The sequence below is a fragment of the Hyla sarda genome, chromosome 6 (assembly GCF_029499605.1).
Source record: "Hyla sarda isolate aHylSar1 chromosome 6, aHylSar1.hap1, whole genome shotgun sequence".
NCBI lineage: Eukaryota > Metazoa > Chordata > Amphibia > Anura > Hylidae > Hyla > Hyla sarda.
The window spans coordinates 291,351,600-291,366,426 of record NC_079194.1 but is presented as its reverse complement, the minus strand read 5'-3'; the positions used below and the strand labels follow the sequence as shown (position 1 = coordinate 291,366,426).

At 44.0% G+C, this 14,827-nt stretch overlaps 2 protein-coding genes across 3 annotated transcripts in view; one reads left to right on the top strand and one right to left on the bottom strand.

Moving 5' to 3' along the window:
• ELF5 (E74 like ETS transcription factor 5) overlaps positions 1-14,827 on the top strand; it is a 231,034-nt gene that overhangs the window by 95,378 nt on the left and 120,829 nt on the right. The gene's annotated exons all lie outside the window — the stretch shown is intronic.
• Positions 7,010-14,827, bottom strand: part of CARS1 (cysteinyl-tRNA synthetase 1) — a 43,891-nt gene continuing 36,073 nt past the window's right edge. For both annotated transcript variants that reach the window (XM_056527716.1, XM_056527715.1), the window contains 2 exons: positions 14,130-14,213; positions 7,010-7,389 (listed from right to left, as the gene is read on the bottom strand). In XM_056527716.1, the coding sequence (XP_056383691.1) occupies positions 7,258-7,389; positions 14,130-14,213 (216 nt within the window). In that variant the 3' untranslated portion in view covers positions 7,010-7,257. The remainder of the gene's footprint in view (positions 7,390-14,129; positions 14,214-14,827) is intronic.

Below are 14,827 nucleotides of genomic sequence, written 5' to 3'. Positions count from 1 at the left end.
ACACTATCCTCTATACTGTAATATACTATATACACTATCCTCTATACTGTAATATCCTATATACACTGTCCTCTATACTGTAATATCCTATATACACTGTCCCCTATACTGTAATATACTATATACACTGTCCGCTATACTGTAATATCCTATATACACTGTCCCCTGTACTGTAATATACTATATACACTGTCCTCTATACTGTAATATTCTATAAACACTGTCCCCTGTACTGTAATATACTATATACACTGTCCTCTATACTGTAATATACTATATACACTGTCCCCTGTACTCTAATTTACTATATACACTGTCCCCTATACTGTAATATACTATATACACTGTCCCCTATACTGTAATATACTATATACACTGTCCCCTATACTGTAATATACTATATACACTGTCCCCTATACTGTAATATACTATATACACTGTCCCCTGTACTGTAATATACTATATACACTGTCCTCTATACTGTAATATCCTATATACACTGTCCCCTATACTGTAATATCCTATATACACTGTCCGCTATACTGTAATATCCTATATACACTGTCCCCTGTACTGTAATATCCTATATACACTGTCCCCTATACTGTAATATACTATATACACTGTCCCCTATACTGTAATATCCTATATACACTGTCCCCTATACTGTAATATCCTATATACACTGTCCCCTATACTGTAATATACTATATACACTGTCCCCTATACTGTAATATCCTATATACACTGTCCCCTATACTGTAATATCCTATATACACTGTCCCCTATACTGTAATATACTATATACACTGTCCCCTGTACTGTAATATACTATATACACTGTCCCCTATACTGTAATATACTATATACACTGTCCCCTATACTGTAATATCCTATATACACTGTCCTCTATACTGTAATATACTATATACACTGTCCCCTATACTGTAATATACTATATACACTGTCCTCTATACTGTAATATACTATATACACTGTCCTCTATACTGTAATATCCTATATACACTGTCCCCTATACTGTAATATACTATATACACTGTCCTCTATACTGTAATATCCTATATACACTGTCCCCTATACTGTAATATACTATATACACTGTCCTCTATACTGTAATATACTATATACACTGTCCTCTATACTGTAATATCCTATATACACTGTCCTCTATACTGTAATATCCTATATACACTGTCCCCTGTACTGTAATATACTATATACACTGTCCCCTGTACTGTAATATACTATATACACTGTCCCCTATACTGTAATATACTATATACACTGTCCCCTATACTGTAATATACTATATACACTGTCCCCTATACTGTAATATACTATATACACTGTCCCCTATACTGTAATATACTATATACACTGTCCCCTATACTGTAATATACTATATACACTGTCCCCTGTACTGTAATATACTATATACACTGTCCTCTATACTGTTATATACTATATACACTGTCCCCTGTACTGTAATATACTATATACACTGTCCCCTATACTGTAATATACTATATACACTGTCCCCTGTACTGTAATATACTATATACACTGTCCTCTATACTGTAATATTCTATAAACACTGTCCCCTGTACTGTAATATACTATATACACTGTCCCCTATACTGTAATATCCTATATACACTGTCCTCTATACTGTAATATACTATATACACTGTCCTCTATACTGTAATATACTATATACACTGTCCCCTATACTGTAATATTCTAAATACTATATACAGAGCTCACTATACTGTATATCTCATACATTGCTTCCTACGGTATACTGTAATATCCTCTATACACTGCTCACTATACCTGTATATCGCATACCCACTGCCCTATATACTGTAATATGCTATATACACTACTCCCTATACTGTAATATACTATATACACCTCTCCCTATACTGTAATATCCTATATACATTTTATATTATATCCTATATACAGTGCCATCTATACTGTAATATCCTATATACATTTTATATTATATCCTATATACAGTGCCATCTATACTGTAATATCCTATATACATTTTATATTATATCCTATATACAGTGCCATCTATACTGTAATATCCTATATACATTTTATATTATATCCTATATACAGTGCCATCTATACTGTAATATCCTATATACATTTTATATTATATCCTATATACAGTGCCATCTATACTGTAATATCCTATATACATTTTATATTATATCCTATATACAGTGCCATCTATACTGTAATATCCTATATACATTTTATATTATATCCTATATACAGTGCCATCTATACTGTAATATCCTATATACAATGCCCTAAACTCTGTATTATCCTATATACACTGCTCCCTGTACTGTAATATCCTATATACGCTTCTCCCTATACTGTAATCTATATTTACAGCCTTTGGCTGTCCGGGCATGCTGGGAGTTGTAGTTTTGCAACAGCTGGAAGCACCCTGGCTGGAAAACACAGTCATAGACAGTTAACACTGCATGAATATATGTGTGACAGGCGGAAATAGGTTGAAGAAGCACTCTGGGAATTCCTTTTTTTCTTTTACAGTGCAGCATTGGCTATAATAATATAAAGGTTCTTGTGTATGCTTTGTGCTTACCTGTTCTAGCCGAGATGGCAGGCATGGGGATTTCAGCCACATTGATTTGTGTTTCAGAACAGAATTTATTTCTGCCTACATTCCCCATGATTCTTCTGGCTTTGCAGAATGAGGGGAGACTCATCACTGCAATTAGCTTAAGGAGGCCAACCTGATCTCCTGTGTAAACTCCAGCAAACAGAAGCCTAAACTGCTGAGACAGATAAGTGGGTTGGTTTCAGTTCACATTAAGTGCAATTTTGATGCATTTTCTTTTTCAAAGTGCATTTTTTAGAGAAATGTTACCATGAGGAGAAAGTGATTTGATCTAGAATCATAACTGAGATGTTATAAGAAGATTTGAAGTCTTTTGGTTGTGTTCACATGTTCCAACTTCTCAACATTTTTGGACATGTTTTCACCCCGAGTTGACCGTGTCTTTGCTGCAATTTTCCCAAATTGCTGTATAAAGTTTTTACCACAATTTGTGCAAATGCGTTATACGGCAAAAACTGAAAAAAATTCTGTCACAAATGAATGTGTAAACACAGGAGGGGAGTTGTATAATGACTATATATTCAGATCATATAGAGGTAGTAGAACAGAACAGCAGTATACAGACAGAGCTGGAGGGGAGTTGTACAATTACAATATATCCTGATTATATAGAGATAGCAACAGCAGTATACAGATAGAGCTGGAATTGAGTTGTATATCGCAACAACATTATAAACAGAGCTGAAGGGGAGTTGTATAACTATATATATATATATATATATATATATATATATATATATATATGTGTGTGTATGTTAATAGAAAGCAGCAGCAGCATACAGTTAGAGCTAGAGGGGTGGTATATACTATATATCCTGATTACATATAGATAGCAGCAGTATACATAAAGAGCTGGAGGGGAGTTGTACAATTACAATATATCCTGATTATAAAGAGATAGCAACAGCAGTATACAGATAGAGCTGGAGGGGAGGTGTATATAGCAACAACATTATAAACAGAGCTGAAGGGGAGTTGTATAAATATATATATATATATATATATATATATATATATTATTTATATATGTATGTTAATAGAGAGAGTAGCAGCAGCATACAGTTAGAGCTGGAGGGGTGGTATATACTATATACCCTGATTACATATAGATAGCAGCAGTATACAGATAGAGCTGGAGGGGAATAACTACTATATATCCTAATCCCATAGTGATAGCAGCAGTATACAGATAGAGCTGGAGGGGAGGTGAATAACTACAGTGTTTCTCCGAAAATAAGACCGGGTCTTATATTAATTTTAGTCACAAAAAACACACTAGGGCTTATTTTCAGGGTAGGGCTTATTATTTATTTACGGGGGGGGGGGGCTGCAGCAGTGTGGAGGATGGGAGGCTGCAGGAGTGTGAAGGATGGGGGGCTGCAGCAGTGTGGAGGATGGGGGGCTGCAGGAGTGTGGAGGATGGGAGGCTGCAGGAGTGTGAAGGATGGGGGGCTGCAGGAGTGTGAAGGATTGGGGCTGCAGCAGTGTGAAGGATGGGGGCTGCAGGAGTGTGAAGGATGGGGGGCTGCAGGAGTGTGAAGAATGGGGGGCTGCAGGAGTGTGAAGGATGGGGGCTGCAGGAGTGTGAAGGATGGGGGCTGCAGGAGTGTGAAGGATGGGGTGTGTGGAGTCTGCGGGCATTACTGTGGTGGCCATGTGGGGTCTGCGGGCATTACTGGCGGCCAGCAGATTACCCCTGAACTAGGTGTTATTTTCGGGGTAGGGCTTATATTGCAGCCCTACCCAATAATCCTGCTAGGGCTTACTTTCAGGGTGGGGTTTATTTTCAGTGATCCTTCAACTTACAATGGCCTCAACATACAATAGTTTCAACATACAATGGTCTTTTCTGGACCCTTGTAACTTGAAACCAGACTCAACATACAATGTACAGACAGTCCAGATCTGTGAAACATGTCAATGGGCGGAAGAACCGACCAATCAGAATGGGCATTCACTGGTAAAACCCCTGTATTACTGAAGTGCATGCACTGACTGGTGTCTGGTAGAGCCCCCTACAGTACAGGGAGGTATTACATGTTCTGTACTACTCTTTACCTGTATTACTGAAGTGCATGCACTGACTGGTGTCTGGTAGTGCCCCCTACAGTACAGGGAGGTATTACATGTTCTGTACTCTTTACCTGTACAGTATATCCTGATCCCATAGTGATAGCACAGCATACAGACAGAGCTGGGAAGGGAGCGGTCTGGGAGCTGCCAGATGAAATTAATGGTGAAAAAGTGATGGTGAGTGTGCATGATATGGGAGGGGGGGGGGGGGGTGCTATTTTATCACAAGTCAAAAGTAAAAAAAAAAATCGCACCAGCGCAGTGCAACAGCATGTGCTTCAAGTCTATATTTTGGGCTATATTGGTACCGACAAAATCAGATTTTATGAAATGGTATATTAATAAGTGCAAGTGTCCATCTTTGTATGGATTACTAAAGCAGGCCCTAGGATTCTGTGGAAATGATCACAGGTCATGTTATTTAAGTTAAAGGGGTAATCCGGCAGAAACATTTTATTCTCTGTCAAAAGGATAGGGGATAAGATGTTAGATCGTGGGGATTCCGCCGCTGGGAACCCCCGCGATCACCAGCGTGGCACCCCGGTCATCCATGCATAGAGCGAACTCCGTGCCGGATGACTGGCGACTACAGCCCCCGCACCCCATCCATTCATGTCTATGACTACAGCCATCACGCCCCCTCCCATAGACATGAATGGAGGGGGCGTGGCATGACTTGGAGCTCCCGTGTTCCGGACGCCACTGCTGCCGGCCCGGAGATCGGGTGTCCCCAGCGCCGGGATCCCCGTGATCTAACATCTTACCCCCATCCTTTTGATAGGGGATAAGATGTTTTTCACAGGAGTACCCCTTTAATGATTGAAGGGGTCAGGCAAACAAGTCAGACAACGGTCTGTTGACAGTGTTTTACAAAACGGCGACAAAGTCTGAGATAGACAAATACTTGAGATCTTTCAATCTTGACCGTGTTAGATTGAGATTTAACACAATAGGTTTCATATGTACCAGGGGGAGTGCAAATAAGACATGTCCCTAAGGGTCAGTCAACAAGGTGCAGATAAACACAGTAAAAGGTGAAATAAAGGTCTTCCTTATATATGCCATATATATATATATATATATATATATATATATATATATATATATATATATATATATATATATATACATACACACACACACACACACACACACACACACAGTGACCCCCCGACCTACGATGGCCCCAACATACGATCATTTCAACATACAATGGCCTCTCAGAGGCAGCATCAACATACGATGCTTTTGTATGTCGGGGCCATCGCATATATACGGCTATCCGGCAGCGCAGACTGCTTCAGCCACCACCGGATAGCCGTTTACGGTGCCCCGTGTGCTCCGCTGACGATCGCTTACCTGTCCTCGGGGCTCCGGCGCGTCCTCTTCGGGATCCCCTGCATCGCCGGCGCTCTCCATCGTCGTCATCACGTCGTTGCGAACGCCGTCCCGTCATCCAATAGGAGCGGCGTGCGTAGCGATGTGATGGCGGCGACGGAGAGCGAAGATGCCGGGGAAGCAGAGGCCTTGCCGGAGCGTCAGGGGGACGCGGGGACAGTGATGGAAGGCGACATCCCGGGCAGCGGTGACGGTCCAGAGCGGCTGGGACACGCGAGTATAACCTCCAATACCAGTGGTCTTCAACCTGCGGACCTCCAGATGTTGCAAAACCCTGCCCGCAGCACACGTGAGCCGGCCTGACACGTGTCTCGGGAACCGCCCAGTTTAGAAGCAAATCCCCATAGCAAACCTCTTCTAAACTGGGCGGTTCCCAAGACACGTGTCATCATAGAGCACTTAGACAGAAAAGAACAACCTTAACTTCAGAAGCTCTTAAGTATTGAAAGGATTAAGATTTTTTAATAGAAGTAATTTACAAATCTGTTTAACTTTCTGGAGCCAGTTGATATATATAAAAAAAAGTTTTTTCTGTCTAAGTGCTCTCTGATGACACGTGTATCGGGAACCGCCCAGTTTAGAAGAGGTTTGCTATGGGGATTTGCTTCTAAACTGGGCAGTTCCTGAGACACGTGTCATCAGAGAGCACTTAGACAGAAAAGAACAACCTTAACTTCAGAAGCTCATAAGTACCGAAAGGATAAAATAAAAAATAACAGAATTAATTTACAAATCTGTTTAACTTTCTGGAGCCAGTTGATATATATAAAAAAAAAAAAAAAATTTCCTGGATAACCCCTTTAAGGAAAAATAAAAATAAGTAAATATAAAAGACTCAAAATGCAATACATTTACTAAAGAATTTATTACGGTGTGATTGGTAGTATACAAGTCGTGGTATAATCCACGCTGCTGCTGATTGTACAGTGGTAACAGTCAGGATGGTAGAAGAATGGCGCGACCACCCGCAGTGAGCCACATATGGATCGGTCACAGATCTCAGAGGCCACCATGGCGACGGTACATCCTGGGCTACCGGCGGGGAAACACGCAGGAATAAATACAGTTTGTTCACACTCTTCCTTCGGCGCCTTTATCTTTTAGGCGTTGCCGTTCTGCGCCATCTGCAGATATTCTTTGTACAGTTTCTCTTGAGTTTCATACAGTTTCCTGAGTTTTTTGGTTTGACCTTTGCTCAGCTCCTTCCCCTCAGTGTCATGTGTCGGGAATCCCTAAAAGAAAAAAAAACAAATACAAAAACAAAAGTCAAGGGAACGTTCACACCGCGGAATTTCCATCGGAAAATATACTCGGAAATTCCGCAAAATTTACTGCACATTGAGTGGGTCATTAAATCCCAAATCAAATTGTGTCGCAATGCAGAATTTGCTTTAAAAATAAATCCCTCCCCCCCCAAAAAAAAAAAAAAAAACTAATCCCTGTGCAACTAGCCATTTTACTCACAAAACCCCCCAAAAAGGGGAGTGGCCTCCTAAAAAGAGGTGTGGTCAACAGAAAGGGGGCGTGCCTTGGTCCACCGGAAAATACATTCGGAAATTCCGCAAAATTTACTGTACATTGAGGGGGTCATTAAATCCCAAATCAAATTGTGTTGCAATGCAGAATTTGCTTTAAAAAGAAATCCCTCCCCCCCCCCCACAAAAAAAAAAAAAAAAAATAATCCCTTTGCAACTAGCCATTTTACTCACAAAACCCCAAAAAGGGGAGTGGCCTACTAAAAAGAGGGGTGGTCAACGGAAAGGGGGCGTGCCCATGAAGTTTAATAAAAATTCCAACAAATTTACTAATGTTCCCAGAGAAAAAGGTGGATTTGTGCTCTTGAAAACCCCACAGTCCGTAGGAAAAATAATTCATAGATTCATAGTCCTCTATAAAGGTTAAAATAAGTGAATTAAATGACAAAAAAGCATAATAAAATTAAGGGATAATTATACCCCTTTCCTAAAAAAAAATATGAATTACCTCGCCTTTTCCCATTTTTCAAATAAAGTAATGTAAACAGTAATATACATATTTGGTATTGCTGTGTGCGAAAATGTCCAAACTATTAAATATAGCATTAACGAAATTGTGCGGTCAATGGCGTGAACGTTAAAAAAAAATTACCAAAGTGTGGAATTGCAGATTTTTGGTCACTTCTTATACCAGAAAAATATTCATAAAAAGGTTCCATTAAAAACAAAAATGGTACAGATAAAAACTACAGATCACAACGCAAAAAGTAGATTTTTTTATACTTACTGTAAAATCTATTTCTCGGAGCCTCATTGGGGGACAAAGGAATCATGGGTATATGCTGCTTGCCACTAGGAGGAGACACTAAAAAAAGATGTCGGCTTCTCTCAGCAGAATATACTCGCCCACTGACTCTGAGCTAATCAGTTTAGTCTTAAAGCAGTAGGAGAGAGCCAAAAGAGAAAAACAACATTGTCCGAGGAATAACCCAGACAAAAAAAAAAAATACATCTGAGCCCCTCACCGAGCGACAACCAACCAAAACTTGGAAACCAACATCTGCTGATGGGTGGGTGCTGTGTCCCCCAATGAGGCTCCGAAAAATTGATTTCACAGTAAGTATAAAAAAAAAATCTACTTTTCTGGGTCACCGACATTGGGAGACACAGGAACCGTGGGAAGTTCTAAAGCAGTCCCTGGGGTGGGAAGAACAAAATCCCAGCAAGAAGAAGTCAGGCGGAGGACTGAGCCACCGCCACCTGCAGAACCTTGAGACCAAGACTCGCATCGGCAGATGCAAAGGTGTGCACCTGATAGAACTTGGCAAAAGTGAGCACGGACGACCAAGTGGCCTTGCACACCTGCATAGCAGAAGCCCTGTTCCGGACTGCCAAAGAGGCCCCCTCGGAGCGGGTAGAGTAAGCTTTAACACGGAAGGGCGGGACCTTCCCTTTACAGCGATACACCTCTGAAATGGCCAACTGGATCCAACTGGAGATGGATGCCTTAGAAGCAGGCAGCCCCCTAGCCGACCATCGGGAATCACAAACAGTGAGTCACAGCGCCGGAAAGAAGAAGTGACCGACAAATAGGCCTTGAGGGCCCGAACCAGGTCCAACTTATGAAGAGAGTTCCCGATGATGGGAAGGGTTGGGACAAAAGGAGGGGAGAATGATGTCCTCATTCAGGTGGATGGAGGAAACCACCTTTGGCAGAAAGGAGGGGACCGGAGGGAGCACAATTTTATCCCGGTGAAGGATGAGAAAGGGAGAACGGCAGAAAAGGGCTGCCAACTCCGAGACCCTCTGAATAGAGGTACTGGACACAAGGAAGACTACCTTCCAAGAAAGGAAACGAAGAGAGACTTCATGGAGAGCTTCAAAAGGAGAGTCCTGCAAGGCGGACAGCACCAAACTTAAGTCCCAAGGAGGAATGGGGGACCTGTAAGGAGGAGCCTCGTGGGCCACCCCTTGTAAAAAGGTGGAGATGTGAGTCAGACGCCAAGGGCTATTGGAAAAGAATAGACACTTGACCCTTCAAGGAACTGAGTGCCAGACACATTTCCAAACCGGCCTGCAGGAAAGACAGGAGGTTAGGGAGAGAAAAAACTGTGGGAGACAGAGACCGGGTCCCATACCAGTGAAAGTAAGCATGACAGGTACGATGATAAATCCTGGCTGAAGAGGTCTTACGGGCGCGAAGCATGGTGCAAATTACTTGGGCAGAAACCCCTTGGCCTTCTACACCGCGGTTTCAAATGCAGCAGAAGGGAATTCGGGTGGCAAAGGGGGCCCTGAGAGAGAAGATCGGGCCGATCGGGAAGACGCATGGGAGTGTCCGCGAGGAGGTGGATAATGTCCGCGTACCATGAGAATCGCGGAGGTACCTTCTAGGGATCGACCGATTATCGGTATGGCCGATATTATCGGCCGATCATCACGATTTTGGGCATTATCGGTATCGGGAATTATCTTGCCGCCGCACCGCACCCCCGACCCACCGTGATGCTAGGCGGTATACCGGTATGGATTTTTTCCCATACCGCTATACCGGTCGGGCCCCTCCCCCACCCTCCGAGTCAATAAAAAAATTAAACTTACCCGTAATGGGGGTGGTCCAGGCCATCCTTCCTTCATGTAGTGTCCGGGGGCGTTCCGGGTGGAGGGTGGTCCGGTCCGGGCTGTCCTTCTTCTCCCACGGTCTTCTCCACTCCGGGCAGGCTCCGGCCTAGTACGCTGCATAGACGCCGCTACACCGTGACGTCAGGTGCGTCGCTGCGCACGGGCGTCACTGCGCAGTGACGTCTATGCAGCGTACTAGGCCGGAGCCTGCCCGGAGTGGAGAAGAAGACCGTGGGAGAAGAAGGACAGCCCGGACCGGACCACCCTCCACCCGGAACGCCCCCGGACACTACATGAACGATGGATGGATGGCCCGGACCACCCTGACAGGTAGGGGAGAGAAGCGGGTGGTGGCGGCGGCGGCCTATGGCCCCGCAAAAGCCACTGCAGATCATTGATTTAAAGCGCCCGCTTTAAATCAATGATCTGCAGCGGTGTCGCAGGGGGTTAAATAGCCGATAACTTATACCGGAATATCAGTATAAGTTATCGGCTATCGGCCCTAACCTGCACCGATTATCGGTATTGGCCCTAAAAAAACGATATCAGTCGATCCCTAGTACCGTCTATGTTGAGCTTCCGGATCACACTGGGAAGAAGAGGAAGAGATAAGGAAGGGAGAAATTGGACCAAGAGATCACAAGCGTGTCCACGGCAAGTGCCAAAAGGGTCCCGGGATCTGGCTTCAAAGTTGGGAACCTGACGGTTCCAGCAGGACGCAAACAAGTCCACGTCCAGAGTCCCCGAGCTGGATTATCATTGTAAACTCCTCTGGATGGAGAGACCACTCCCCCGGAGTCAGCCGCCTCCCAATTGTCCATTCCCGGAATGTGGACTGCCGAAATTGAGGGAACGTGGCACTCTGCCCAGGTAAGAATCCTGGCTACTTCCGCCATCGCCAAAGCACTGCAGGTGCCCCCCTGGTGATTTATGTATGCCATGGCCGTGGCGTTGTCCGTCTGGATTCGAACAGGAAAGGACTGTACTGAAGGAGAGACTCCCAATGCCAAAAGGCATAGGAGAACTGCCCTCAGTTCCAAAACGTTGATTGGGAGAAGAGACTCCCGGGAGGACCATCGGCCCTGGACCGTCCTGTCCTGGTACACCCCTCCCCAGCCCAGGAGACTGGCATCGGTCGTCAAGACCCGCCACTGGAGGGGGAGGAAAGAACGACACCCCCCAGAGAAGAGGGGGCTGAAGCCACCAGAGCAGGGAGTGGTGGACTAGAGGGGACAGCTGGATGGGACGATGAAGAGAAAGGGGAGACTTGTCCAGGTTCTCTGACAGGAAGAGAGCCTTGACCATCAGGTCATCCAGATTAGGAAGCACAGAAACTCCCGAGAACGGAGGATGGTGATCTTGGTGAAGACCCGGGGAGCCATGGCCAGCCCAAAGGGCAGAGCCACAAACTGAAAGTGACCGTCAGGAACCGCAAACCATAGAAAGCAGTGATGAGACGGGCAGATGGGGACATGCAGGTAAGCATCCTGAATGTCCACAGAGGACAGGAACTCACCTGGATCCATGAAAGCAATTATTGATCTCAGAGATTCCATGCGAAAATGTCGCAGACGCAGGTGGCGATTGAGTAGTTTGAGATCCAGTATAGGACAAACCGTGCCTTCCTTTCTGGGGACCACAAAAGATTGGAGTAGAACCTCGAAAAATGCTCCTGAGGAGGAACTGGCACAATCACACCTTGGGAAAGCAAGTTTTGGAGGGCAGACTGAAAGGCCACATTCAGAGCAGGCAACCTCGGGGGCTGGGACTGGAAAAATTATCCCGGGAAAAAAAAAACTAAATTCTATCCGGTAACCGTTGTAAACAACGTCCCTCACCCAGGCATCTCCCATATGTTCCGGAAAAAGGACAGACGACCACCCACCCAAGGAGAAGCCCCGGATGGGGGCACCCCTTCAGTCAAAGGAAGGTTGGAGGAGTCGGGTTTAGAGGAAAAATGGCACGACCGGGCACCAGACTTCCAGGGGGTCCGAGTTTTAAAGGAAGGCGCCTTGCTTTGACATATTTTAAGAAAAGCATCTATTTAAAGTTATATTTTAGTTTAGTTTGTTTTCGGTGATACATGAAGGTGCCTTCCGGTCCTGAGAAGCCAAGGTTTTGTCCCTTCGGGTCGAGGCGAACCCAAATGGATGAAAGGAAGAGACCTTACGGTGTCAACCAGTACGCCTAGAACGGTTTTGTGGCAACAAAAAACTTTTGCCGTCCATGGCCTCAGAAATTATTTCATCCAATCACTTACCAAATAATCGGACTCCTGAGAAAGGAAGTTCTGTACGAGTGTTTGGAAGCGGCGTCCACGTTCAATGCTTTGAGCCACATCCGGGATGATGGGAGTGATACTTACCACTGAGGCTGATATACTCACCCAAGGTGTCTTCAGCCAGTGTGGTGCCGCGCTGCGTCATGCCAGGCCGCAAAAGGCAGGGCAAGCAGGGGACAGAGGGGGACCCGTACCCAGGGTCGACCATCTGAAACTGACCGTTGGCGAGGGGGGTTAACGGAACATACCTTATGTGCTGTGCCCTGACTTCGCAGTTTGAGACCAGGCAGCGCCATACTCCTGTAAGCTCAACCTATAAAAATAAAAAAGGAGAAAAAAAATCTTACCGGTGCTAAATTGAAAAAAAGAAAAAAGATCAGGTCTGGAGAGCTCCGGACCTGCATCTGCCTCCTACTGACATTAAGCTAAAACTGATAAGCTCAGAGTTAGTGGGCGGGTATATCCTGCTGGGAGGAGCTGACTTCTTTTTAGCCTAGTGTTGCCTCCTAGTGGCAAGCAGCATATACCCACGGTTCAGGTGTTCCCCAATGTAGGCAACCGAGAAAAAATACCTTCAGAATTCCCTGTATACAGAAAATCAAAAAAAGTTATAGGGGTCAGAAGAGGCCAATTTTAAGCATACTAATCAATTTTTAATCAACTGGTGCCAGAAAATTCAACAGATTTGTAAATTACTTCTATTAAAAAATCTTAATCCTTTCAGTACTTAGTAGCTGCTGAATACTACAGAGGAAATTCTTTTCTTTTTGGAACACAGAGCTCTCTGCTGACATCACAAGCACAGTGCTCTCTGCTGACATCTCTGTCCAATTTAGGAACTGACCCGAGCAGCATATGTTTGCTTTGGGGATTTTCTCCTACTCTGGACAGTTCTTAAAATGGACAGAGATGTCAGCAGAGAGCACTGTGCTCGTGATGTTAGCAGAGAGCTCTGTGTTCCTAAAAGAAAAGAATTTCCTCTGTAGCATTCAGCAGTTAATAAGTACTGGAAGGATTAAGATTTTTTAATAGAATTCATTTACAAATCTGTTTAACTTTCTGGCACCAGTTGATTTAAAAAAATATGAAAAAAGTTTTCCACCGGAGTACCTCTAAGTACTATACCGAGCAACAGGAAGCGGTCACCAGGGACCTGAGGAAGTGCCTTGTGGCGTGAAACAGCGTTGTCGTCCAGGTGCAAGCTCCTGCCGTACCCGCTCTGCTCGGATCACGGGGTTAAGGGAGGCTGATGTTCGGGATTTGAATCTTGAATAAATCGGCACAGCAAGATATCCAGGTGTGTGCTCTGTTTTTTCCTTTCTCCATTCCATTGTGCATATACTCTTACCTTTCCGTGTAGCACCACCGGATCGCCTGTTTTCCATTATATTTCACCTCCGTTTGAGCTGTTTTACATGTGCCCGTGTAAGGCTCGGCTGTCCGAGTAAATGGCATCAAAATTTCAAGTTGCAAATTTTTGCACATAACATGGCTGAACATGCACAGAAATTTGCAACAGGACACTCTCCCTATAGTCCTTTAAATCCAGCATCTGACAATCCGGAAAGTCTGATCATGTGACATCTACACTTACGGTTTCATCAAACTTTGAGTATTTGTCCGTCTCAGCCTTGAACATTTCACTTGGGGAAATCTTCATCTTGGCCATTTTTGCCGCCTGTGGGGGAGGGTAAAATAACAAATTATAGCAAAGACTGAGATTAATTGGGGAAATGTGCTAACAGAGTCTGATTCTTAAATGTCAGATTTCGAATGTGCCAGATTTATCACAGTGGCTCAGGCTGTAGAATGTATAGTCCTAGTGTGCAATGGCTTTCCGGGCATGCTGGGAATTGTAGTTTTGCCATATCTGGAGAGCCACAGTTTGGAGACCAGTGGTTTACACCAACCTTTAAATTGGTTAACATAAGCAAATATGACAAAATTAGGATGCACTATTTTGGTGCACGGTGTGTATATATCACTGTGTACATACGTTACATTACTTGTACACTATGTACATTACTTATCCTGTACTGATCCTGAGTTATATCCTGTATTATACTCCAGAGCTGTACTCACTATTCTGCTGGTGAGATCACTGTGTACATACATTACATTACTTATCCTGTACTGATCCTGAGTTATATCCTGTATTATACTCCAGAGCAGTACTCACTATTCTGCTGGTGAGGTCACTGTGTACATACATTACTTATCCTGTACTGATCCTGAGTTATATCCTGTATTATACTCCAGAGCTGTACTCACTATTCTGCTGGTGAGGTCACT